This window comes from Fusarium tjaetaba (assembly GCF_013396195.1).
Source record: "Fusarium tjaetaba strain NRRL 66243 chromosome Unknown NRRL66243_c0000083, whole genome shotgun sequence".
NCBI classification, from domain to species: domain Eukaryota; kingdom Fungi; phylum Ascomycota; class Sordariomycetes; order Hypocreales; family Nectriaceae; genus Fusarium; species Fusarium tjaetaba.
In genome coordinates, this window is record NW_023501279.1 from 43,478 (window position 1) to 68,602 (window position 25,125).

Here is a 25,125-nt window from a genome sequence, read left to right on the forward strand (position 1 = left end):
ACTCTCCCACTCACTCTCACACTTACACTCACGCCCGTACGGACACATACATATCCATCCATCATTTGGTCTATTTGTCTCGTGTCTATCTTATACGTAAGAGCGCTCGGCCTCCCAAGCTTGTCCTGACTAAATCCTTGCCCTGGCCCCATGCTCCCGGGGCCCCATCTGAATCTGCCCCGTGCTGCAGAAGCATGGATCACTTCCATTCGTTCTGGCGTCTTTCCAGAAGTTTTAGAATTGAGTCAGTGAGCGGTTGGTCTGGGGGCTACAGCCATGGCGCAGTATCCGTCCAAAACCTACACTGACACGGGAATGGGGATCAATGGCTGACCAAGGCATGCTGTAGGTTGGTCAATGGGCTGGTATTCGGCTTTTCATTCAGAGACTCTAATTAAGGACTAGTGCATATCGAGCCACCGGATATCACTTGAGAATCAAAGCACGGCAACCATACCACGAATCGACAGAGCACTCCAAGACTGGACACCAACGATTGCGAATGGGATATGGCTCACAGTCAAAAGACGTATGTCAAAGAAAACGGCAGGTACTTGGGCATCAAGATGTCACAAAGGCTGCGGCTCCGGCTCCGGCTCGGCTCTCACTCTCATGATCCTTTCCAGTTTATCTCGATTTACGCTTGGCTTCTTCTACCTTTGAGTCATATTGTGAATAAATGCAGAACTTGACCTTACTGAGCGGGGAAGTCCTGCCCGTGCCGGCGCGGGGGCTAGGACTGATAGCCTGCTGCATGAACAATCGAGGAGGATACATTGAGAGATATGTTGTTGGATCGATTTGTCAATTATTTGCCTCCCTAGGTGGTCGTAAGATTGTGAAAGGCTTCGGACTTGAGTAATTGGGTCAAACGGGAACTATGAAGGTTCGGCGCAGGCTCACACATCGAATCCTCAGACAGTGGGTTCATTGACTATGCAAACCCAACAAAGACTCAAACAAAGAGGATCTCGAGGACGGCAAGCGAATGATGTACTGGGGCCATACGTATCAAGTGGTGCCTGTGGCTTAAGTTTGGCCAACTCTTACACTCATTTACTTGCTCACCGGCTGGACTACCTTACTGACCAACCATGTATAGAACATTTCTAGAAATATAGTGCCCACACCACCCATGAAGGCTTCAAACAACTTCGCGAGCATGCCCCTCTTTCTCATCAAGGTAGCTATGCCTTTGACTGTTGGTTATTATTAGTTTCTAAGAGCCCAGTGCTCAGCTGCGATCCCATTCCAGTCCGTTCGTCCAGCCCTCAGTTGGCCATTTTCGGCGAAGGCGATGCACCGACTCCCAAAGAGGGTTGGTGGCTTTAGTGTATCAAATGCAAGACTTGGCAGCAATACGAATACCTTCTTTTTGCACTTGTGCTCGGACACTGGCCTTGCCAGACGCGAAGCAGAGATGAAACAGTTTGACATTGTATTCCCCTCCTTAGCGCAGGTGAGTCCCATTAGTTATCTGTTTCGAATATCACGAGTTTCTGGGGTTTATACTGTTAGTTACTGAGCAGCCTGTTCTTTGCGCCGGTGCGAGGCTCATCCTTTCTCATTATGGTTAAAAGATGCGTTGTTTCAGAATACACACCTTTATTTTCCAAAAGCTAACGACGCAGGTAATTGTCAGGCCGGCTAATAGAGTTTGGGAACATGTACGCTCTTTATATCATAATGATATTTTGTCCTATCCTCTCAGCCTGCCGCAACAAGCTTGTTAACGCTTCTCCAGCATATGGCCAAAAAATATAACTGGTCAAGGCTTTCGGCTGTTGCAAATCCATCGCTGCGCCCTTCGTCGATCTCGCCAGGGCTTTTCATGTCACAGAGCGGCGTTTATACGTATGCACTTGTGCAATGACTCGGCCTACAGTTGGTTCGTGGGGCGGTCATTTGCGCGAACTACCCGGTGATCGACATTTCACCGTGTCTGCAACGGCATAAACCCAGCAACTAACGACTGGAACATTGCAGTGCATGCTGCAAAGTAACCTTGAATTCACATTGAAGCATCAAGGCTCAACCTTGGAGTGCAACACACAAAGCAAATTGCCTTGATGTGAATAATAACGCACCATCGTTATCTTTGTGTAAGTTGAGGTACATTACAGCCAATCTATGAATGTATCGAGTGCGTCTTTTTCATAACGCATGGATTTCAGTTTGCTTTCTGCTCCATCTTTGTATCATCAGGACCAACCGGGAGTCTGACCGTTGTCCTGCAGCATCCCAGGGTGGACCCTGAACTGAACCAAGTCAAAGCCCACAGGACCGTGCTCGCCGTCACAGACGATGAAACAATTGATGGAAGCCTTCCAGAAGCAGTGGAGCAGTGTAGGCCCAAGCCTCAGAGGGTGAGGTGACGTGGGATGGTCGGCCAATTCTTCCAGGGCTGAATGTATAGACTTTCCCACCTCCACCACGCCAACACCCGTCAGGGCCAATGCAGGGGTGACTTTGGCCCATGGCTGCCACGAGGGTTATTTTCGATATCAGTCAATTGTGCCATCATATGCCTCTTTCTGCTGTGATTCACGTCAGATCTCGTTCATCATGTTCCCAAATACGACACTACAAATGCGGGAGAAATGAGATATTTATCAGCTCTTGTATACTTGCACCACCCACCAACTCAGTCCTGAACGTGGTCACAATGACTGATAACACGCATTTTTTGTACTAGGTAAGTCTGATACGGTGGATGCTGGATGAAGAGGAGACGATAATTGAGACTACCACCAATTTTATCAGCAATAAGGTACATGATCATGTGGACTAGTTCTGTCGGGGTTGCTGCTGTTGGCAATTTCCTTGGAGGCTCTTATTAACTACTCTGCATAGGATACTCCACGAGTGGGTGGACTCGTCTGGTGGCCCGGGCTGAGATTGCCGTCGGCGCGGTTTGAGAATGGATGCATGCCTGCGCGTTCCCGCATTTGTGGTCCTCGACAGTCTGTCCCATCCTTCACCGTTCCCTTGTGCTCAAGGCAAATCAAGCTGAGGGGAGGTGAGCCGTGAGCATGAACCAGCCCGGAGCTTGACCGTACTCTCAGGGGCCGGACCACATTGATGGGTGACAACAACCAAAATGGCCTGGTCCTGGCATGATGAACAACCAAGTTGGCTTTGCTGGCAAGCAGGCCATATTGCGTGAATAACCCACAGGGTCGATGCACCCCGACCAAATGTGTTTTCTAAATCTGTGAATCGGAAGTCAAGCTGCCCGTTCTGCCGTTGCAACACCTGGAAGCGAGGCGGATATGTCGATCACCAAAGCTTCGGCCAACTGTTCAGGAACGTGCTATCTCGATATCTGTTGTAGTGTAGCATTCAACTCACAACTACTCTGTAGCCTCGCTGCTCTGTCACTGCCGGTCGACGAAGTGCAAGTTTTTACCGCCATATTGATGAATAAACACAGACAAGCCCCCCTCACTCCCCACGAGGGGATCCCAGCAGTCTTTAGCACACCTAGATCTGCATCCACGACTCGTCGTTGCTTTTTCTCGTGTGCCGTTCAACGGCAGGCAGATGTCAATGGTCAATGTGCGGTAAGGATCATGACAGGTTGCGCAGATCACCATCAGTAATAAGAGAATCGCCAAAAAGACGGGCCGTCTCTCGTTTGTCCCAGATCTGCAGGTTCTCGATTGCATGCTGTTCTTTTTGCTTTTTTACAGCCGGATTGCCCTTGCTGTCGCGTGGTGGTGTTCTGTCAGAGTGATTCTTGAGTTGGTTTTGCTTTGCTGACCGCAAGATCCGGCAGGCCATGGGAGATTGTCGATTGCATCCCATTGCTTGCATCGTGGAGATTAACGGTCTGCCCTGCACCACTCCGCATCCATGCATTCTGGCTGCACGAGTTGCATGGGGAGTGTGCAGTACGACACCGCCGTGTCAGACCACGTCCTGGACGAGGGCGGTCTGGAAGTTCTCGGGGCGATAAGACCCGCGATTCCTTGAGGTTCTTTCAGCAGGTACATACCGGTAGTTGATCCAGAGTGAGATCTCATATTCTGTGGAAAGTCGAGGCCTGATATCGTGGGGTCTTGAGATGGGTCAGTTTGTGTGTGCCTGACGCTTAGCCAGTCCAAGGAGGGATGTTTGTGGCAATGAACGAGCATTTCTCGGGTTAAGATATTAGTACAGTACAGAGATGTGCTCCATGCCACTACGTACTTATCGTTCCGTTTCTGAGATACTTTGCTATATATCGTAGAAGGACGTTTCCCAGACTTAAGAAGAGTGATCTCACTACATACACATACCCTCATCACTCATTACTTAATGAATTCTCTTTCAAGAGCAACATGATTTAGGTACAAAACAAAAGATCGACACCATTTTGAATTAACTGACTACGTATATTTTTATCTCAAACTGAACATCAGCTTTGTGGGTTGACTGGATTTTGTCACCCATGTCATTTTAGACATACCCTAGACTTAGCACACATATACCACTGGTAACAGCTGTGTGTGACTGTTCAGTTCACTCAACGAGAAATCAATTTTTTGGAGATGACTAAAAGGGTTTGCATTCGATAAAGCAACTGACTGGATCGCGCTGGTATCTGCTTGGTTTATAACGGACTATGTGCTTGCCGTGACCTGACTTAGTCTCTAGACTCAATGTCTACCACTTAGGCTGATCACGTTCGTGCATGGGTGTCTCGAGTGCATGAGAATCGCCGAAGGGATCGTCTTCATCCTCTTCATCTTGCGGAGCTGCAACTGGCCTTGGGGGTTGAGGGGGAGGGTTTGAGTGAGGTTTGGACATGGGGGGAGGCCGAGGAGGAGCTGCATGAACGGGTGTCGAAATGTTTAGCTCGGAGAGGTCTGGAGGCTGCGAGGCGGTTGGAGACTGAGAGGCAGCCTTGGCCATGGCCTCTTTGCCTTTAATCGTAGCCACTGTGAAGAAGTCAGCTACATTTTTGCCAAAATCTAGGTCAACACCTACTTCGATAAAGATGAGCTTGCTCGGCAAGTTCGTCATCAGAATCACTGTCCGCGTCAATCGATCGATCGAACTGTTCGAAAGACATGAGGGCATGGACAAGCTCATCATTAGCATGAAGTAATCCTCCGAGCCACTGCTCTTCCTCAACATGATGGACCTGTACATGATCAGTCCAAAGGTTCTCTCGCAATTCTACCGAATACTCACATATCGAAGTACTTTGCGTCGAAGAAGCTTACAGGCTTCAAAGCGCTCCACTGCCGTCTGGTTCTCTGAAATACGCTCCACTTCACGGTTAATGCTTTGAAGCGCATTCATCAAGTTCGTTGCTGCGATGGAGGAGTCAGCAATAACAGACTTCATTTGCTCCTTCTCAGCCTCAAGGTTGAAAGGCTTTCGCTTCCCCTTGGCCTTATCCTTCTCTTTCTCCTTCTTCTTGTCTCTAGAGCTACCGAAAAAAGCACTGGACCCTGAGGAAGATTTGGTGGAAGAATGTCCGAATGTTGAACCAGATGCTGGGGTTGAGCTCGAAGGGCCTGAAGCGTTCCGTGCATCACGGGCCGCCTTTGCCGCAGCTTCTTGTTCGTCGTCGACAAATGGATTTTCCTCCGTCTCCCGGAGGACTCGAGATCTCTCCTGTGTAACAGCTTGCTTTCTTTTGGGAAGTTCCTGCAATGTTGAGCATATGGCGCTGAAATATTGTGCGATAATGACTTACCCTGTGAAGTCGCGCGAGACTGTCTAGACCTGGCCTGCCAGCATACTGTGACCATGAGCGAAAGAGCTCCCTACACTTATTCCTCACTGCAACATCAGACAGGTCAGATGTACCACAAACACGCAGACGTTCAAGCAAGGGCTCATCCACAAAGGTTCGCTGGAACCTCTCACCAGCGTTCTGGATGAGACCGTCAAGAATGACCAATGCACGGATCTGGCGGTGGACATTTCCGTATTTAAGCTTCTTTCGAATGGCTCGAGCTGCTTCACTAGGGCCCGTAGCTTGTAAGGTGATGACATCGACAAGCTCGGGGATACCGCTGAGATCTTCCTCTTCATATGATTCGGAGGTAAGGTTCTCAACGGTTACAGTTACCGCCGAGAACGGCTTCTTCTACTGGGGCGTCAGTAGATACATTAATGCAAGTTGGAGCTACTCTAGTGGCATGTAAATAGCTCGTGAGAGCTATCAACAGACGATGTGCGAATTGGGCGCAAACTGGTTGCTCAAGGGACAGGGCGGAATTATCTTACCGATTGGAACATGCTCATGATGGGCTATACTGTCGTGGCTTGCGTATATAATCTGCCGTGCCTGTAGCTCTGCGACGCAAGGTGTCAAGTTTCACGATGATGCTATCTCAAGTGCGGTTGGTAGCTTTGACTGCTTGATGACTTGATAGTAGACAGAGCAGCGCGGGGCTAGTCCGAGGCAAGTCGACAAGATCACTGAGCTCGTTGCGCCGAGGAAGTGAAGGGGCTCAAGACGGCCTGAGTTATAGTAGGTAGGTAAGTGGTGAGAAGTTAAAGACCTCTTGTATCATGAGATTCCTTGCCAGCCAGATAATGAATGGATGTCAATACCTTACCAGGTAGGGTAGGTACCTTAGTCAGGCGCTCACTCGTTCCTGCTGTAGGTGGCTCACGCAGGTATGGTGGGGTTGCTGTTCTGTTGCTTGGTAGGTAGCGGGACGTGACGCGGGGCTCCTTCCCAGTTTCGGTGGGGTTCTGTCGTCACTCGTCAAGATGGGAGGAAGTCGTGACAGTGGTAGGTGACCTAGCTGAAAAAGGGGTCTTTACAGGTCCAATTAGAGTTGGACAAGGTTCTGTGATAGGTTATGAAACGAATATCAAACTTATGAAGGATCGTTGGTATCGCGTGGGAATCTGACCCAGACGAGTTCAGTACAGACTCATCGTATCACAACGGTAGCTTGAGATTGTGTCATACCTTTGGTACATCAATTTCTGGGGGCCTGGTAGAATGAGAGATCTCTAGAGTTTGCAGGCTGGCGGACCAATTTCGAGTAAAGACCTTTGTAAGGGAGAACGTAATTTCATAGCAGTCCGCCCTCAGATTTGGCTTAATGACTACATACATAGCTACAGGTGAGTGAGTCAATGAACCAGTGAAACTCGGGAAGCTTGTCCGTTCCGCATCAGTGCAAGCATCGTTGGAAATAATTTTTCAAACCCTAGACACGAGAGAGTGGCATGTCCCTAAGAACCCCCCCCAAAAGAGTTTATGCCATGACTCCCACTAACTTGGGAAATGAATCAGACAACATTCAAATTCCTATAATACAGCGCAATCCGTCAACATAGGTACTATAGACATCATCTATAAGACAGTCTTTGCCACCAACTCTGGGTACCCTAGACCTTCCCAGCGACTTCTCCAATCACCCCTCCCCCGCCCCCGCCATCGCACCTCAGCTACGAATTTTGACTGTCAAAGGCGTTATCGCAGCTCTGTGACTCACAAACAGACAAAGACAACCAACACCGAACCTCTCTTCAATCATCCTGAGTAAACTTAGAGTTACTGATATATCAGATCGCCGAAAATGGCCTCAGAATCACCCGTTCTGCCCGAGGAGGGTAAGCGCAACATTCTAATTACCAGTGCCCTTCCCTACGTCAACAACATTCCGCATCTGGGCAACATCATCGGCAGTGTTCTCTCCGCCGATGTCTTTTCTCGCTATTGCAGAGCGCGAGGCTGGAACACCATCTATGTTTGTGGTTCCGACGAGTACGGTACTGCTACCGAGACAAAGGCCCTCGAGGAAGGTCTTTCGCCCGCCGACCTTTGCGCCAAGTATCATGCCCTTCACAAGGGAGTCTACGATTGGTTCCGAATTGACTTCGACATCTTCGGCCGAACACCCACTCAACAACAGACACAGATTGTGCAGCAGATCTTCAAGGAGCTTTGGAAGAATGGTTATATTGAGGAGCGAGAGACTACTCAGCCTTTTTGCTCGGATCCTGCCCACGGCAAGTTCCTCGCAGACCGATTCGTCGAGGGAGAATGCAGCATTTGCCATGATCTCGGAGCCCGCGGTGATCAATGCGATGCCTGCGGTAGTCTTATCGACCCATTTGAGCCTGAGCGCGAGCCCAGCGCCTCTGACGATGACCATGTCGAGGCTAAAGCGACTGGTTTCCTGATCAACCCCCGCTGCAAGGTCGATGGAACCACCCCCGAGAAGCGAAAGACGAAGCACCTTTTCCTTCGCCTGGACGCGATTAAGGACTTGCTTGTTCCCTGGTTCCACAAGAGCAGCAGGGAGGGAGACTGGAGCACAAACTGTATTTCTATCACACAGTCATGGATCGACAAGGGACTCCTTCCCCGTGGTATCACTCGAGACCTCAAGTGGGGTGTTCCTATTCCCAAGGACCTCGAAGGCTTGAGTAACGAGGAGTATGCAGAGAAGGTCTTCTATGTTTGGTTCGATGCTTGCATTGGCTACGTCTCTATCACCAAGAACTTGGTTGATGGCGATAACTTGGATGGCACGAACTGGGAGAAGTGGTGGAAGAACCCCGAGAACGTCAAGCTTTACCAGTTCATGGGTAAGGACAATGTGCCGTAAGCGAACTTCTTGAGAACCCACATGATACGCTGGGGCGGTGCTGACAACTCACTAGATTTCACACTATCATCTTCCCTGCCTCTCAACTTGGAACAGGAGAGAACTGGACCAAGGTCCACAAGATGTCGACAACCGAGTATCTCAACTATGAGGGCGGAAAGTTCAGCAAGTCCCGCGGCGTTGGAGTTTTTGGAAACACTGCTAAAGAGACTGGCGTTGATCCCGATGTTTGGCGATACTACCTCCTATCCAGACGGCCCGAGTCCGCTGACTCTGAGTTCAAATGGCAAGAGTTCATTGACTGCAACAACAACGATCTTCTCAAGAACCTTGGTAACTTGAACCAACGAATCCTCAAGTTCACTCAGGCCAAGTTGGATGGTGTCGTTCCCGACTACACAAAGTACACCGACGAGCGGCTACAGGAGCATAAAAAGGAAGTGAACGAGGCCCTCAAGACCTTTATCTCACAGTTCGACGCCATCAAGCTCCGCGCTGGCCTTGCCACCGTTATGCACATCTCCGCCCTTGGCAACAAACTTCTGCAGGACAGCAAGCTGAACAACCAGCTTCTGGCCGATGAGCCAGACCGCTGCGCTGCTGTGATTGGTCTTGGTATCAACCATCTCCAGCTCCTTGCAAGCATCGTCCATCCTTACATGCCCTCTACTTCCGAGGCCATCCTGGAGCAGATCGGCAGCCCTGGCTTGATCTCCATTCCTGAGACATGGTCAGGAGACCTCGTCAAGCCCGGCCAAAAGATTGGCGAGCCCAAGCTTCTCTTCACACAGATCCCTGCGTCTAAGCTTGATGAGTGGCGCGAGGCCTTTGGTGGTGAGGAGATCCGAAAGCAAAAGGCCCTCGAGGCAGAGAAGGCGGCGGCGAAGAAGGCTGCTAAGGACAAGAAGAAGCAAAAGAAGCTCGCTCTTCGTCAAGCTGAGAAGGCCGGTGAAGCCTCTACCGAGGAGAAGCCTGCCGAGGAGAAGAAGCCTGTTGAGGCCTCTGCTGTTGACTTGCTCCCCGACAACAAGCCCTCTGAGACATAGATGCATGTGCACCAGAGGGAATCGGAGTTGGCGTTGGCAAAAGAAATTGGCTGGGCAAGGGCGGTGCATGAGGAGTAGCTTAGAAGCGAGCATAGGTTGCCGAGCTTATTTTGAAGGGTTGCCGAACTGTAGAGTAGATTTTCAAATCAACTTATGAGAGATGACTAGATCATGAGCTAGATGGCTGTTGAATTTAGTGTACAATATGTTTGAGTTTAGGCATGTCAAGTTTTCGTCCAGACTCTGTCCTGTGCCCTTCATGAGTTCAAGGTAATATGTTGGCCAACTCAGACACACATACGAGAGGGTAGGTTGCCTGTCATGCAATATAGAAAAACTTGGCCATAACGCAGAAATGCTTCAAATCAGAAAGTGCAGATGAGGGCCATGAGGTCTACAGACGCGGTGTCTAAAAGGGGGAACAGTTGCTATCCGTTCTTGAGTAGTGGAGAAAAAGTCGTCCATGTATGTATATGGCCTTGGTTGCGAATGCTCAGTTTGGTATTGTTATATAAATCAAATGTAGTCCCTTATGCCTTGCGACGATTTTATGTCGGCAAAGACGTGGTATCTGTATGTTTAATCCGAAAACTCCTTAAGCCTGTTGAGAGGCACCTGGCCTGTTGAAAGGCGTAGCTTTCTGTGTCGACTTGGTGTCTATCGTACACTATTCGACTAGATGGAGCTGTCTGGAAGTCTCCGTTGGTTTGTGCGGCCCTGATAACGTTTCATGAGGCGCTGATATGCTGTCCTGTGACTCTTATTGTCTTTTACTTGGGAGAGTTTAGACAGAATTCGGGAGCTTAGTTGGACTTTTTCCCAGCAGCACGCTCACGCTCACGCTTGGCGTAGATCTCAGAAGTGAACGGGTCCTCAAATTTCAGAGCAATCCTGTAGACAACATCGACCCACAATGTGAGCAGGATACCGGCAGGCTTGCCATACCACATGGCGGTAGCGAGGAAGCTGCAGGTAGAGCCAGTGTACATAGGAGAACCGGTCACGTTGAAGGGAAATCCAGTCACCATCTCGTCCATGAGAATGCCAAAATAGTCACCGAGGAAAGTGCCAGTAATGCCAAGCCGCCAGGTTGAAGAGACGACCAGGACGTTACCAACGATGAACAGAGCAACGGCGGCGGCCTGGATGAAGTCGGTGACAAGAGCGGGATGCGTGGGTTGCTCGGCGATGGCAGTCTTGAAGATAAAGTCGCGAATCATACCGAGAGAGAAGATAGTGGCAGCAAGGGCATAGCAGGCAACTTGGGAGTTACCGCCGAAGATCTTGGTCAGAAGCTTGTTGTGGTATTCTTTCAGCGATCAAGTTAGTCGAAGATGAATCGCCTAGCTGCAAGCTGCATACCTTGACGGGCGACGATGCTAGAAAAGAACAGAGTTAGTGATTGAAGATAGAACGTCACATTGGGACTTGCAACTCACTTCCAGAAGAGAGGGTTGAAAGCGATGGAGGCAGCAGAGACTGGAAGAAGCAAAGGGCTCGAGTCAGATTCAAGTAATCGTTGGTAGATAGAGACATTGCTCAAGCCAAGTTGGCATATACTCACTGTACAAGCTCTGCTTGTCATAGTCGACATACTCGACAAAGTCTTTCAAACCAAGAGCCATGATGACAGCAAGGTAACCAAGAAAGCAAACAGGCACGAAGAGGGAAAGTGAGGGAATGGCAAAAGTCGTGATCACTGACGTAACAAGTTCACGGAAGAATCACAGAAGGGAGAGGTTCAAAGAAGACTGTAGATGATTTGTGATTCTGGTGTTGAGAGGATAAACAAACTGTTGAGATATTATAAGAAACAGGAAACAGAATTAAAGAGAGAGCTTGGAGAAAGACGGGCAGCTTGGAGAGCTAGGGTACCTCCCTCAGGTACCTACCTTCCTGTTAGTAGTAGCTGTCCTGATTCTGACTGGGCTGTCATATGGAAGAGAGTGGAAAGCGGAAGAGGAGAGAGTCCGGGCCCGCGTCATAAGAGAGGAGCCCGGAATTAGTGGAGAGGCACGGTTCCGTTCAGAAGAGGGTCCTGAGGGTCAACTGGGGGAGAGCCCTGGAGGATAAGGACTGCGTCTTTTGATCCACCGTCCCACAAACCAAACGGAAGATCCCTGCACCGTAGCCGGGAACTCGAGGCAAGCAACCCAATCTGCCGAATTCAACCTATACCGAGAGAAAGCCTCATTTAGGGACCAGGACCAGCACCACCACAGGCAGATATCGAATCGAATCTCATGGGTATGACCACTAACTACTGAACTGACTAGACTATATGCTTCAATACTCATATCTATCGATGCTTGTAACAATACGCTTACTGCGGTTGGCATCAAGGCCTATCTCGCGGTTTATTCCAAACGCCAGCCTTAAAACGCCCAAAGCAAAAACCCCAACAAGTCAAGTCAGTCATCATCATCCATCAAAAAAAGAAAAAAGAACACAGAGACCAACAGCTATTGACGTCGGTTTCTCGTCTTTTTACCAGTTGTCTGCACATCTTCTTCCTCTTCATCCTGCCCCTTTTTGAGGTCTTCTGTGAGACCCCATTCCTCCTTGTCGTACCAATCTTCCCCGTCCGACATGTCTCGGTTAAGCCCTGAATGAGCTTCTGCCTTGGACCAGTGGAGTACATTCTTCCGCATCTGCTCGGCTTTGAGGAGTCCTAGAAACAGCCTCTTTGCCCCTCTACACACCTCTTCCTGCTTCTGCACGTAGAGCGCAAGCAATCGTCGAATATCTTCCGCTTCTTGGTCCGGCAAGCCGATATCTCGATCTGGTCTTGCTCCTGAAGGTGCAAGAAACATGGGATGTATGAAGTCATCGTCCGCGTCGGAGATCATGGATACATCTGCACGTATTGTCTCAGCCGATTCCATTTGTTGATGTGCATCGCTGCCTGAAGGTTTCGCAGTGGCCTCAGCTCTGGTCGCCTCCATCTCATTCGTCCCTTGTTCGTTTGTATGCTCCTTGACCCCGTTTGTCGCTTCACCCATGGAATCTCTTTTATCGGTCTGTGCAGCTGATATTTGCTCGCCATTATGCATATTTGATGGCGCTCCAGCACCATCCTTCTCGGCCTCAACCTTTGTATTCTCGTCGGCATCCTCAACGAGAGAATCATCTGGGTCGGCAGTTCCAGCGTCCGTCATGGTTATATCGGCATCCTCTGCTGGGTCCTTGTTCGTGGGCTCACCATCGAATGTTGTGTCTGGTACAGCATTTGCTTGTTCGACACCGCTGCCTTGTTGTATATCGCCGTTGGTGATTCTGGGAAGCGCCGATATCGCCTCAGATAGCGCCAACAAATGTTGCGCCGTGTGGTTGTCTGTATAGAGCTCAACGTCTGCCGGCCGGACCATCATTTCGCAAGGGACCCATGTGTAGTCGCCGCAGAGCGCTGTCAGGAGATGTCTGACTCTCCACAGCGACCGATTCTCCTTGCGCATTATGTCGCAACTTTGGTCAACAAGTCGGGTCAGGGTTTTGGACGTGAAGGGCTTCGATAGGGTCGGGTGTGTCGGTAACGCGGTTGATGCAGTAAGTGGAGCAAGGATATCTACTCCTGTTAGCTCTGCTACTCAAATGCGTGATTGTTGACTTACTCTCTATTTGTATGTTGGCGTAAGGGTTCATCTCCGCCGCCGAGGCCTCTGCCTCTTGAACGCGCTCCTCATCTTCGTCGTCGCTATCTATTTCGTATCCTTCCTCGTCGACTAATGGGGGATTGCGATATAGGATCGGGCGTCGGACACCACCGTATTCGACATACTAGCAAAAGTCAGGTCTGGCCTGGGAGGATTTGTCAAAACAACGAACCTCTTTATACGAACTTGGACCGTTATTTGGGACCAATTGCCCTTGACGGGCAAACCGTGCCTGCTTTTTGAGCTTATTGCCACGATTGCTATAGCTTTCGATCTCGGAGTCTGAGTCGGATTCTGTTGGGTAGATGGTCAGCTGTCAATCCCTTGATCGCGACAAGCGCAATGGGATTTCCGTACCATATGATTTCCTTTTGAATGCCTTCTTCATACCCGCTATGGTTTCGGCAAAAAGAATTTGTTGCGACGCCATGACGGACAGAGGGTGGAATGAAATGTCGAATCGACGGGAGTTGTGGGCGAAGCGGCGAGGGAGCGCAGGCCTTTTGGGCGCGTCCAGGGAGGAAAAAAGACGCTCAAATGTTGTTGGTAACCCCCAAGTACAAGGCTGAGCGTCAGTCCGTGAGAAAAAGTCGTGTTGACGTAGGAAAGCTAAAAATAAGCAAATTTGGATCGACTGTGCTGGGACGACGAGGAGAAGCTGGAACGAGAAGCGAGGCTGCCCGCCTTCCCGTAGCCCATGACCACATTTCCGGGCGCAGACTATTCTGATTGGTCATTGCGCGGATGATAAAAAAGCCGGTGCCGGATAAAGCAATCCCTGACCATGTACGATAAGAGATAAGCCCAATCTGGCTCTCATTCATGTTTCATTGCTGTACTGGGTAATATTCTTTAAAGATTCACAGTTTGACCCGGCCTATTCTATCTAATTCATGTGAACTGCATGAACTCACTCTATCAATTGCTTGAATGGATCAGGGTACTGTTTTATAAGTCACTTGACTGTACCAGAGGGAGCTCCTGCAACAAAACTGTCACCAATCTGCAATACGTCAATATGTCATGCAAGCAATTATGACTCGGTATCAGGCACGTCAACGCCACAATATCCTGTGCAACGTTGTATGACTGCAAGGATGTGATGAACTCAATTGGGAAAAATAAATATATTGACAAGCCCTGTTACGGGATTGGGTGTCTAGTGTAGAAGATCTACGACACTGTGACAGTCACGTTGCCTTTGAAGTTCTCGCTCGAGTTTCCTACAAAGACAGTGAAATCACCAGGCTCCACGACATACTTCATCTTGCGGTTCCATAGACCCCAGTCCTCAACCTTGAGATCAATCTTGACGGTCTGGGTCCTGCCAGCCTTGACGGCGACCTTCTTGAAACCCTTGAGCTGGTATCGCGCAACATCGACAGAGGCAAGCATGTCCTTGACATACAGCTGCACGACCTCAGAGCCGTCGCGCTTGGACTTGTTGCTTACGTCGACGGAAACGGTGACAGTCTCGGTCGCGGTGACGTTCTTCTTGGAGACGGAGATGTTGGAGAAATCGAACTTGCTGTATGACAGACCATAGCCGAATGTGTAGAGGGCCTCGGGGTTCTCAAGGACGTAGTTGCTACCAAACTTAAGGGTGCCGTTCTCATAAATCTTGCCAGGGTTTGGCCAGGCGCGCGCAGAGTTGAGATGGTCGTAGTAGATGGGCGTGGTGCCGACATCATAGGGGAAGCTGACGGAGAGCTTGCCCGAGGGGTTGACGTTGCCATACAGAATATCAGCCAGAGCATGACCACCTTCCTGAGACTGATAAAACTGCTGAATAAGAGCAGAAGCCTCCTCTGAAATCCATGGTTCTGTGATAGGCTTTCCGGAACTGTACACCACGACGGTGGGCTTCCCAGTCTCGATGATGGCCTTGACAAGCTTGGGCATGGCACCGATGAGATTCAAGTTGCTCACGTCTATATGCTCTCCAGTCGTGGCGTTCAAACCGCCCCATAGCTCGTTCTGATCTCGAGACCATGTTCCGACGACTACAACGGCGACATCAGCGGCCTCGGCTGCGGCGACAGCCTCCTTGAAGCCAGACTCGTCTGTGGACCAGCGCTCGCAACCTTGAGTGAAGGTCACTTTGCCTTTGCTAGCGGCCTTAATTCCATCGTAGGGAGTAACTCCTCGGGTCATGGCTGTGTGAATGACATAGTCACCGTACTGCTGTTGAGTTAGTGATGGTGGTTCACCAGATAGTTAGTAGATACCCACATTGACATAGCCGTGGGCCATGGGACCGATGACAGCAACATTGGCGTCTTTCTTCAGAGGAAGAACATTCTCGTGGTTCTCTAGAAGAACGATGCTCTCAGCGTCAAGTTGGCGCGCAACCTTCTTGTGTGCCTTGGTGTTGACATAGTCCCAGATCTTATCATCCGCGACGCCAGTGAAGGGCTTCTCAAAAAGACCCATCTCAAACTTGGAGCGAAGAACACGAGATACAGCGGTATCGACGACCTTTTCGTCGAGTTTGCCAGCTTTGATGAGCTCAGGGATGATCTCGAAACTCCAGTAGCCACCACCCATTTCAGCATCGTTACCAGCGGGAAGAGTCTACAAAAGTCAGTATTTTACTCGGTGGGAAGCTTATGGCGAGTTACCTCAAGAGTGATGCACTCATCGTCCTCCAGGGGACAAACGTAGAAAGCCTGAGCAAGTCGAGCAGTACCACCCGCATCGGAGATAACGTAGTACTTGTAACCCCACTCTTCGCGAAGGATATCAGTAAGGAGGTAAGAGTCTGCGACAACTGGAACACCATCGTAGGAGTTGTAGGAGGACATTATCGAAGTTGCGCCTCCATCGATGATGGCTCGCTTGAACGGAGGGAGGTAGAGAGACCGCAGCTCTCGCTCACCACCGTGGACTGGGCCAGTGTTGATACCTTGCTCTGGAGTTGCAAAAGCAGCCTTTGACTGTGAGTACGTGAATCAGTAGTGATGGTATAGACTTACATAGTGCTTAACCATGGCTGAGACACCACCTGCTTGAAGACCCTTGACATATCGATAACCCATTTCTCCAGCTCTAATTGGAGATTAGTAACTATTAAATAGCCATAAAATTGGTTTCGTAAGAACATACAAATAAGGATCCTCGCTGAAGCATTCCTCAACTCGACCGAATCGCAACTCTCGAGCCAAGTCGACTTGAGGAGAGAACAACTGATTGATGCCTAGGGCTCGAGACTCTGTTGCAATGACATCGGCCATCTTCTCTATGAGCTCTGGGTTGAACGAGCAACCCATGCCAATTGGACTGTTGAAAATTGTTCCGTTCAGAATCAAGACTCCGTGGAGACCTTCACTCTGAACAAAGGCGGGAATACCTGGTGAGCATTAGACCATGAACCCGATATTGAAGCATAAGACTTGCCAAGCTCAGTCTCCTTGGCCAAATAATCTTGTCCTAGCTTAGCAGCCTTCTTGATAGTAGTCATGTTCGCATACAAGCCTGTCCAGATGGAATTGGCTCGATACTTGAAGTTCCATGCCAAACCAGTCTTGTTGACAGTCTCATCAGTGAGATTGAGATAGTTTGTCATATCACCCTGGATCAATTGTGCTGTCTTGTCCTGAATAGTCATCCGCTTGAGAAGGTCCTCGACTCTGTCATCGATAGAAGCTTTGGGATCCTTGTAAACAGGCTTATCCTTGGCAGCCTGACCGGCCACAGCCAGAACTGCCACGCAGAGGTAGCTAGAGAGCTTCATGGTAAGAGTTGAAGGCGAAGAAGCTGCCTGGAGCTATACACTGAATGAGGCGGGATCGTCATGTTTTATATCTAACCTGGGACCTTGTCTTTTGTACAATTAACCGTGTAGCCTAGGGAGGGAACTGCGTCACTTCGTGATGCTTGACAATGCACCTTACTGTTCAGTAACATTGCATACGAGCTTTAATTGCGGGCTCCTAGTCCATGGATTGTCCTTTGAGGATATTACGAGCGAAGAGCAGGACGATCATGACAAGACCCTGGAGAATGCGGGGGCGCCACAAAGAAGGAGATGGGCAAAAGATTGGGATTCGTGGATTTGTTTTTTAAGTTGATATGGGATGAGAGTGAGCAAGGGGCGCGGGGCCGGTATATGGAACGACGAGCCGAATATCCTAGCTTCGATGCAGATGAACTGACTAGAAGGAATGAAGCTAAGCTACGAACTTGTGAGAGGGAGATCACCTTGGAATAGGTAGGTGTTCGCTGCTTGTGGAACAAGTCTGTCTAAAGTTACGTAGGTACAAGGCAAGTTGAGAGACCTCTCACAGAAACGAACGATGCATCCTTGAAGACCCCGTTCGTTACAGTGGCCCTGAACCCCGCGATGGGCTGCAGCTAGAGGGGCCCCGTCTGTGTTTAACCGGGCGTGCCTCTAGCGTCCGCTGATTTATCCACCACTTGATCGTCGAGCAGGGGACCCTTGAGGGGACGGGATGCAACTCTACAAGAACATCATGTGTGTAACTCGTTGTCAGACCCGAACGAATGACGCTGAGGGGACATTGTCATGATAGGTTGGTGGGGTCAAGAGGGGCTGCTCCGGGTGAATTGTCACCGTGAGAGGAGTGGGAGTGGGAGTGGGATGCTGATGCATTTGAGGTTCCATGATATGGAGGATTGTTGAAGTGGAGAGTAACACCATCTATTGTTCTCTCTCTGTCTCTCTCTTATTCCAAAACTTGACTATTTCTTGGAGAGACAATCCATCCTTTCACTCATCAACAAGCCAATCGACCAAGATACCTCCTATTATTACTTCAAGCAAGAAAACACCAAGATGCATCTCCGCGATGGCATGTGGCTGCCCGCCAAAGACTTTCGCACTGAGTATGCCGAAGATGTCTATGAGATCACTCCCAGCAAGGACCAGCAGGCCCTGAATCTGTTATGTCCCGTAAAGCACATCCGCTCTCGAGGCGATACCCTCAACCAGCCCACGCTTGATATCGATATCAAAGCAGAGATGGATGGAGTTATCTCCATCGAGACCACACATTGGGCCGGTGCTCAACGAAAAGGCCCCGAATTTGATCTCTTCCCAGCTGGTCAGCCCAAAGTTGAGGGCAAGATCGTCAAGAGTGATAAGGGCACTACTATTCAATCCGGAGTTCTCTCTGCCACTATTCACCCTGACCAACATAACTTCGACATCAAGTTCCACAGCTCAGATGGCAAAAAGCACCTCACGAACCTGGGCAATCGTAGCACAGGATTTGCCTACTCTCCAGCTCCCAGTACACCATTGCAGACCGGAGATATGCGCGACTTCAAACACTACATGTTCATGCAAACGACTCTATCCGTCGGCGAGTCCGTCCACGGTCTTGGCGAGCGTTTTGGAGCATGGAACAAAGTTGGCCAGAATGTCGTTCTTTGGAACGCCGATGGTGGTACTTCAAGCGACCAAGCTTACAAGAACGTTTCTTTCTGGATGAGCAACCGTGGTTATGGTGTCTTCGTGGATAACCCTGGAAAAGTAGATTTCGAAATTGGTAGTGAGAGGTGTTGTCGTGTGCAAACAACTGTGGAAGGGCAGAGGTTGAAGATGTATATCATCTACGGCGACGGGCCCAAGGATGTTCTCAAGAAATATACTGTCCTCACTGGAAAAGCCAACAAAGTCCCCAGTTGGAGTTTTGGTCTTTGGCTGACGACTAGTTTTACTACCAACTACGACGAGGCCACAGTCAACTCATTCCTCGAGGGTATGAAGTCTCGTGGGTCACCCGTCGATGTCTTTCACTACGACTGCTTCTGGATGAAGGGCTTCAGGTGGACAGATTTTATTTTTGATGAAGAGCGTTTCCCTGACCCCAAGGGCCAGATATCGCGACTCAAGGAGAGTGGACTGTGCAAGAAGGTGTGCGTCTGGATCAACCCTTACATCGGCCAAGCTGGTGCGGCATTCAAACACGCTGCTGAGAAGGGCTATCTTCTCAAGCGCAAGAACGGTGATATCTGGCAGTGGGATCTCTGGCAAGCTGGCATGGGTCTTTTAGATGTGACCAACCCTGAAGCTTGTGCTTGGTATACCGAATGTCTCAACGGACTCTTTGACAAGGGCGTCGATGCCCTCAAGACGGACTTTGGCGAGCGGATTCCCACTCTTGACGTTCAGTGGCATGATACCTCAGTCGACCCACACAAGATGCACAATTACTACGCCTTCATGTACAACAAGCTTGTTTACGAGGCTCTCCAGAAGCGATATGGCGACAACGAGGCTGTTCTTTATGCTCGCGCTGCCTGTGCTGGAACTCAGCGCTTTCCTCTCGTATGGGGTGGAGATTGTGAGTCTACACCAGAGGCTCTCGCTGAGTCTGTCCGCGGTGGATTATCGATGGGTCTCAGCGGCTTTACTTTCTGGAGCTGCGACATTGGTGGCTTCGAAGGTTCTCCGCCCCCATGGATCTACAAGCGATGGGTTGCAATGGGCCTTTTGTGCAGTCATAGCCGTCTGCACGGCTCAAATTGCTTCCGTGTTCCTTGGATTGTTGACAATGACGATCCCACTGAGGAGGGATCCTCTAGGACTCTGTCCAAGTGGACAGCGCTCAAGACGCGATTGATGCCGTATATCTTCTCTCAGGCTATTGAGTCTATAGAGGGTGGTATCCCAATGTCCCTTCGATCTGTTGCACTTGAGTTCCCTGAAGACCCAACCTCTTGGTACCTTGATTGCCAATTCATGGTTGGTTCCCAGCTCCTAGCTGCTCCTATTTATGAAGAGTCAGGCGAAGTTGAGTTCTACCTCCCTAAGGGCAAATGGACATCTTATTTCACGAACGAAGTCAAGTCTGGTCCTGGATGGTTCAGAGAGAAGCACGCTTTCGGCACATTGCCACTATACGTCAGGGAGAACACTATCCTTGTGCTTGGCAGCCGCAAGGAGGTTGGTTCTGAATACGATTTTGTGAAAGATGTTGAAGTTACCTTGTATCAGACTTCTCCTGGCGCTAAGACTACTGTAGTAGATGGCGATGGAAATGTTGCTGCAGAGCTTGTCGTTGGAGAAAATGGCAAACTTGAGAATACTGACAAGCTCAAAGGCGATTACAAGATTGCAGAACAAGGTCGTGATTTGGAGGGAGATGCCCCGGTTTCGATTGAGTCTCTGTCCTAGGCACATAGACTTCATAATTCTAATAGAATATACAGAGCTTGGTTGAACTGTTGTTACTTATTCTGAGGCCGAGGCTTTTGACTTTCGATGCGATGCCTTTCACTTCACGACTCACACTTTTCTTTAGAGCCACAACAGAGCTCAGCTCATGACCACAGTCTACACGATGACATACCGCTTGCAACACCCTCAACTTCCAAGACCCGATAATTGGAGATTGGAGTCCTGGTGAAAATATAGCTAGTAGTACTCGTGCCGCAGTCCCGAGAGGTTGGAACATGTCAAGCCTGCTCGTCAGCACTAAACTTGGCTACCTCGAAACTCCACAAAGAGCATGATCTAGGGAGAATCCTCTGAAAGTCCTTGAAAAGTTTGTATCTCATGATGATCCTTCCGGACGGGGCCAAGGAATACGACAACCCGAGGGAAGTAAGAAATGTAGGATCTGGGTATATCCTAAGGACAAAAGAACTGAAGTAAGTTTAGGATAGACTTAGGCAAATTTAGTATATGCTTAGTGGGTCTTTAGACTTCTTATTTTTGGCACCATAATCTGAGGCCACCCCACAGTGATCCCCCACCCGAATCCGCGTTTAGGCTCCACTAAGTCTTCAGCGGGGTTTGGGGGTTAGGAATTGCCTGAAATGGTAAATTTAGTGGTCTATGGTCGTCGCGATTGGTTGGTCGTTTTGCTCGTGAAGTGGGCAATCCTATAGATTATTCGAATGGGAATAAACATGTGATCATCCCGACAAGTAACGTAGCAGGAAACTTGAGATCAAATGATAGACCTACAGCAAGTTTCACCTGATGGCAATTTATCCGGTTGCTGAGTATATGGCATCATAAGCGGCGACCTAAGTGCCAATATGCCCGCCAAAAGGAACAGGCAACTTCCCATGGTATGGCATGTGATTGATCACTGAACATTCATGTACAGGCACGTAGAAGAGAAGTAAGTGCATAGGTGCACTCCCATAAAAGACCTGGAGCAGTGGGTATCATATGATCTGCCACTGTGAGCCAGGGGGGTAACATGAGATGAAAGCTAGGCCTGTGTCTGTATACTAACAGTCAAGTACGTTAGAAGAACCAACATACATTCAATATCGGCATTTATCTTTAACTGCCGTGCAAAGAAGATCAAAATATGCGGCTGGAATATGCATATTCGAGGCACTGTCTTTTGATGTTACATTGTCATGGAATAATATTGATGGGGAGGGTATATGTGATCCTTTCAATGATCATAAAGCCTACGAGCCTTCTCATAATCCTCCCATGGTTCAGACATAGTTGAGTTTGCGGCCCCCCAAAGCCGCAGGACTCGGGCCGATTCCTGTACATAGGTTTCCCTCGACTAACCGAGGCCATGTACGTTTTGTCTCATTATTAGTACATCAAAGCATGAGTTAACATGACAGGCAGTCACAGCACATTCAGGGCTCTACTGACGACGGCGTAACTCCTCCGTCAGAAGACAACACTAATCTTGCCTGGGTGTATTCAGTGGATCTTTGATATATACATCATAATAGAATAGAATGCCCGCTTCTTGTATTTGATGATGATCTGAACTCGGGTCGGGTCAAATACCCCCGAACGAAACTGATTGGTCCGGGTGTAAGCAACCACACGAAGGATCAAAGGTCCCCTACAGGTTCCTCTATGTAGACAACTGCATTTAAATTTAGCCGGGATAGAAAGACTGAAAGCCATGTGCTAATATTTCTGTGTTCACCAAGAACAAATGTGGCTGACGGAATGGCTATGACATTGTGGTGAACCGTCAGACCATAATCGTAGTTCGACCGTTGTATCATCTAGTCTCTGGTCAAGGTAGACACGGTAATACCCACTAGCAATTTAGGGGCGAATTTATACGTTAAAGTCTAGAGTGTTCATTCATGGGCTGGTTATTCTTCAACACCATTTAACCGCCGCTTCGAGGGGCCGGTTGCCGAACACTAGTAGTATATTCTCCGACCGCTCGGAACCGACGAGGGATCATACCAGGGACACCATGTAACTCTACAGCATCACGATTCTCGGCATCTCACGTCTCATCTAGAGCTTCGGCCGAAGCCGGAGAGAGGTCATATCAGGGCTGAAGATGTAGAAACGGACCGTTACTGGTCATGCGTAGGGCTCACTATGGAGATAATAACAAACCTTGCGTGATATGGCCGCCTCTAGTAGTATGACTGTTGCGGAGATAGCCTTTGGGGCCCCCTGGGGAAGAAGAGGCCGTGGGTCTTTGGGCATCAGGGTGTAGATAGAATTGATCAACATGCTACACGAAGCATTGAGAATGGAGCCATTGCGTTGGGGGTGATGATCATACAAATAGTGAAAGGTCCGCTGTTAGTATTGCATCTGATTCAGATACTATTTATCTTCTAAGACTGGACTACGAATCACTTATACGACTTTATAGCTAAGGATATAAAATGGGGAAGGCATACAGTATCGGCCTGGCATGCTTTGCAGCCATTGGGTACGTACAAGTTACTTGGAGGTGCACTTTGAAGTTGGAGGGAATATACTGACTGCTTTGATTTATAGCTCGTTTCTTTTTGGTTATGACTCGGGCGTGATGACAGACGTAATTGCGTCAAAACTTCCAGAACTACTTCGACACAACATCCACGTCCTCCATTATAGGTGCCATCAACTCAACATTCAGTGGCGGAGCAGTTTTTGGTGCTTTATTCGGTGGAGTTATCATAGATAAATATGGTCGAAGAAAGACGATAGGAATCGGTGCAGCTATTTGCACGGTTGGTGGTATTCTTCAAGCTGCAGCCTATCAGTACGTTTGAGTTGTTAAACACAACTACTTTGAAGTCACTAACTGGGTGGTAGTCTAGCTATGATGCTTATTGGACGAATTATTGCTGGTTTCGCTGTTGGCTTGCTCTCTATGAGTGGTGAGTCAATCTTCAGATCCATGAGTTTCATTAACTTACCCACGATGTATAGTTCCCGTCTATCAATCCGAATGCGCCAGCCCCAAATATCGAGGACTCATCGTCGGTCTCGCCCAACAAATGATTGGAGTAGGTTTCATCGTGTCAACTTGGGTTGGATATGGAAGCCATCATATGCCCGACACTTCATCTTTCCAATGGCGTTTCCCCTTGGCTTTCCAGACATTCCCATCTGCACTTTTGTGCCTGGGTATGCTCTGGCTCCCCGAGACACCCCGACATCTCATCGCGACAGATCAGTTGGATGATGGAATGAGAACTCTTCGAAAACTGCACTTTGATGGCTCGAATGATGAATGGATCACGTCCGAGTTCAATGAGATCAAGCTCACGCTTGATGCCGAGAAGGCAGCAACTGCTCCTGGTTGGATGATCATGTTCAAGGTGCCTCAGTGGAGGAAGCGCCTTATGCTTGGAACTCTTGTTCAAGTATTTACCCAATTCACTGGTATGATTCCCTCATGTTGAGAGCCATGTACGTCAAGAGCACGAACTGACATCAATCCTAGGAATCAATGTCATTGGGTAAGCTTCTAACCCATTCCTCGAAACACAGAAATCACTGGACGAGTGTTTAGTATACACCCACTAACAGATATGCACAGTTACTACCAGACCATTATGTACGAGAAGCTTGGAATTACTGGAAAGACAAATCTTCTGGTTGCAGGCATTTACAACTGTACCGGCCCTCTTGCGAGTAAGTTGGGCATCTTTTTCCCTTCAATAGCTTTTCTGTTCATAGATTAACAGTTTTGAGATCTGTTTTTCATCACCTTCATCTCTGATAGGATCGGCCGAAAGAGGCCTCTGATCTATGGTATTATTGCCATTACCATTGCTCTGATCCTAGAGAGTGCGGTCAACTCTCAGAACGTCGATGGCACACACCGTGGCCTCAGTATTGCCGGGGTTGCCTTCTTATTCTGTGTCACAATCATCTTCTCGCTATCGTTTGGTCCTGTATCATGGACGTACATGTCTGAGGTTATGCCCTATCAAATCCGAGGAAAGGGTTGCGCATTCGCCACGGGTATCGGTAACTGGCTTGTGAGCACTTTCTGGAATCAAGTCAGTCCATTTGCCCTCGAGGAGCTTGGTTGGAAGTTCTATTTCCTCTTCGTTGGTAAGTCAACACCGTCGGGCTTTTCTTTAGTCAATTAACTTACACCAACAGCTTTCAATCTTGTCATCACACTACCCACCCTCATCTTTGCCTTTCGAGAAACAAAGGGCCTATCCCTTGAGGAAATTGATCTCATGTTTGGTGATCGGGCTCTGGGAAACCTCCCTGCGGATATTGAGAAGGACGGCGGCGTCATTGCTGTGACAAACACCCATGATGAGAGACCTCACCAGGATCTTTGAGGAGAGATTTATGATTCCAACCAGCTCTTAAGGGCTTGCTATCTTACCTCCACAGCCTGGGCCCTAATATTGTGTTGAAGGGGGTGGCCTGCAGAAGACTGGCGGATGTGGGCAATGATTGCAAAATGAATATCATATATAGAGTGGCATATCCATACTAATTCATCTGTAACGTTTGCCCCCAATCCTGAGTAATGGAAAAGTTTAGGTAAATTTTGCCTAAACTTAGGAGGCTCTTTGATGAGTTTATCATCCGGTTCCTTCGCCATCAAACTCATCATTGGGCGGATAAGGGGCCATGCGCTTGATGTTGAACTTGAGGTAACATAAAAAGAGGTATTCATATATGTTCTA

At 49.0% G+C, this 25,125-nt stretch overlaps 7 protein-coding genes across 7 annotated transcripts; 3 read left to right on the forward strand and 4 right to left on the reverse strand.

Moving 5' to 3' along the window:
* Window positions 1–4,647: 4,647 nt before the first annotated feature.
* FTJAE_4269 (LSB5-possible role in the regulation of actin cytoskeletal organization) lies at window positions 4,648–6,243 on the reverse strand (the record flags this gene model as incomplete). The annotated part of the gene is made up of 5 exons (XM_037350655.1): window positions 4,648–4,922; window positions 4,972–5,128; window positions 5,179–5,640; window positions 5,690–6,085; window positions 6,226–6,243. The coding sequence occupies 5 exons, from the start codon at window positions 6,241–6,243 to the stop codon at window positions 4,648–4,650; spliced, it is 1,308 nt and encodes a 435-aa protein (XP_037208628.1).
* Window positions 6,244–7,538: 1,295 nt separating this feature from the next.
* Window positions 7,539–9,619, forward strand: FTJAE_4270 (methionyl-tRNA synthetase; the record flags this gene model as incomplete). The annotated part of the gene is made up of 2 exons (XM_037350657.1): window positions 7,539–8,569; window positions 8,629–9,619. 2 exons carry the CDS (start codon window positions 7,539–7,541, stop codon window positions 9,617–9,619), a joined length of 2,022 nt encoding a protein of 673 aa, XP_037208629.1.
* Window positions 9,620–10,422: 803 nt separating this feature from the next.
* Window positions 10,423–11,244, reverse strand: FTJAE_4271 (methylene-fatty-acyl-phospholipid synthase; the record flags this gene model as incomplete). Its single annotated transcript, XM_037350658.1, has 4 exons — window positions 10,423–10,928; window positions 10,982–10,998; window positions 11,059–11,098; window positions 11,184–11,244. 4 exons carry the CDS (start codon window positions 11,242–11,244, stop codon window positions 10,423–10,425), a joined length of 624 nt encoding a protein of 207 aa, XP_037208630.1.
* Window positions 11,245–12,081: 837 nt separating this feature from the next.
* FTJAE_4272 (uncharacterized protein) lies at window positions 12,082–13,702 on the reverse strand (the record flags this gene model as incomplete). Its single annotated transcript, XM_037350659.1, has 4 exons — window positions 12,082–13,184; window positions 13,231–13,396; window positions 13,445–13,566; window positions 13,663–13,702. The coding sequence occupies 4 exons, from the start codon at window positions 13,700–13,702 to the stop codon at window positions 12,082–12,084; spliced, it is 1,431 nt and encodes a 476-aa protein (XP_037208631.1).
* Window positions 13,703–14,445: 743 nt separating this feature from the next.
* Window positions 14,446–17,005, reverse strand: FTJAE_4273 (beta-glucosidase; the record flags this gene model as incomplete). Its single annotated transcript, XM_037350660.1, has 6 exons — window positions 14,446–15,453; window positions 15,505–15,846; window positions 15,894–16,208; window positions 16,248–16,320; window positions 16,378–16,594; window positions 16,645–17,005. 6 exons carry the CDS (start codon window positions 17,003–17,005, stop codon window positions 14,446–14,448), a joined length of 2,316 nt encoding a protein of 771 aa, XP_037208632.1.
* A 1,062-nt stretch (window positions 17,006–18,067) lies between these two features.
* On the forward strand, window positions 18,068–20,413 carry FTJAE_4274 (alpha-d-xyloside xylohydrolase; the record flags this gene model as incomplete). Its single annotated transcript, XM_037350661.1, has 1 exon — window positions 18,068–20,413. The coding sequence occupies one exon, from the start codon at window positions 18,068–18,070 to the stop codon at window positions 20,411–20,413; it is 2,346 nt and encodes a 781-aa protein (XP_037208633.1).
* A 2,450-nt stretch (window positions 20,414–22,863) lies between these two features.
* FTJAE_4275 (uncharacterized protein) lies at window positions 22,864–24,771 on the forward strand (the record flags this gene model as incomplete). The annotated part of the gene is made up of 9 exons (XM_037350662.1): window positions 22,864–22,910; window positions 22,979–23,077; window positions 23,160–23,225; window positions 23,279–23,343; window positions 23,396–23,851; window positions 23,913–23,928; window positions 23,982–24,103; window positions 24,164–24,529; window positions 24,581–24,771. The coding sequence occupies 9 exons, from the start codon at window positions 22,864–22,866 to the stop codon at window positions 24,769–24,771; spliced, it is 1,428 nt and encodes a 475-aa protein (XP_037208634.1).
* Window positions 24,772–25,125: the final 354 nt, after the last annotated feature.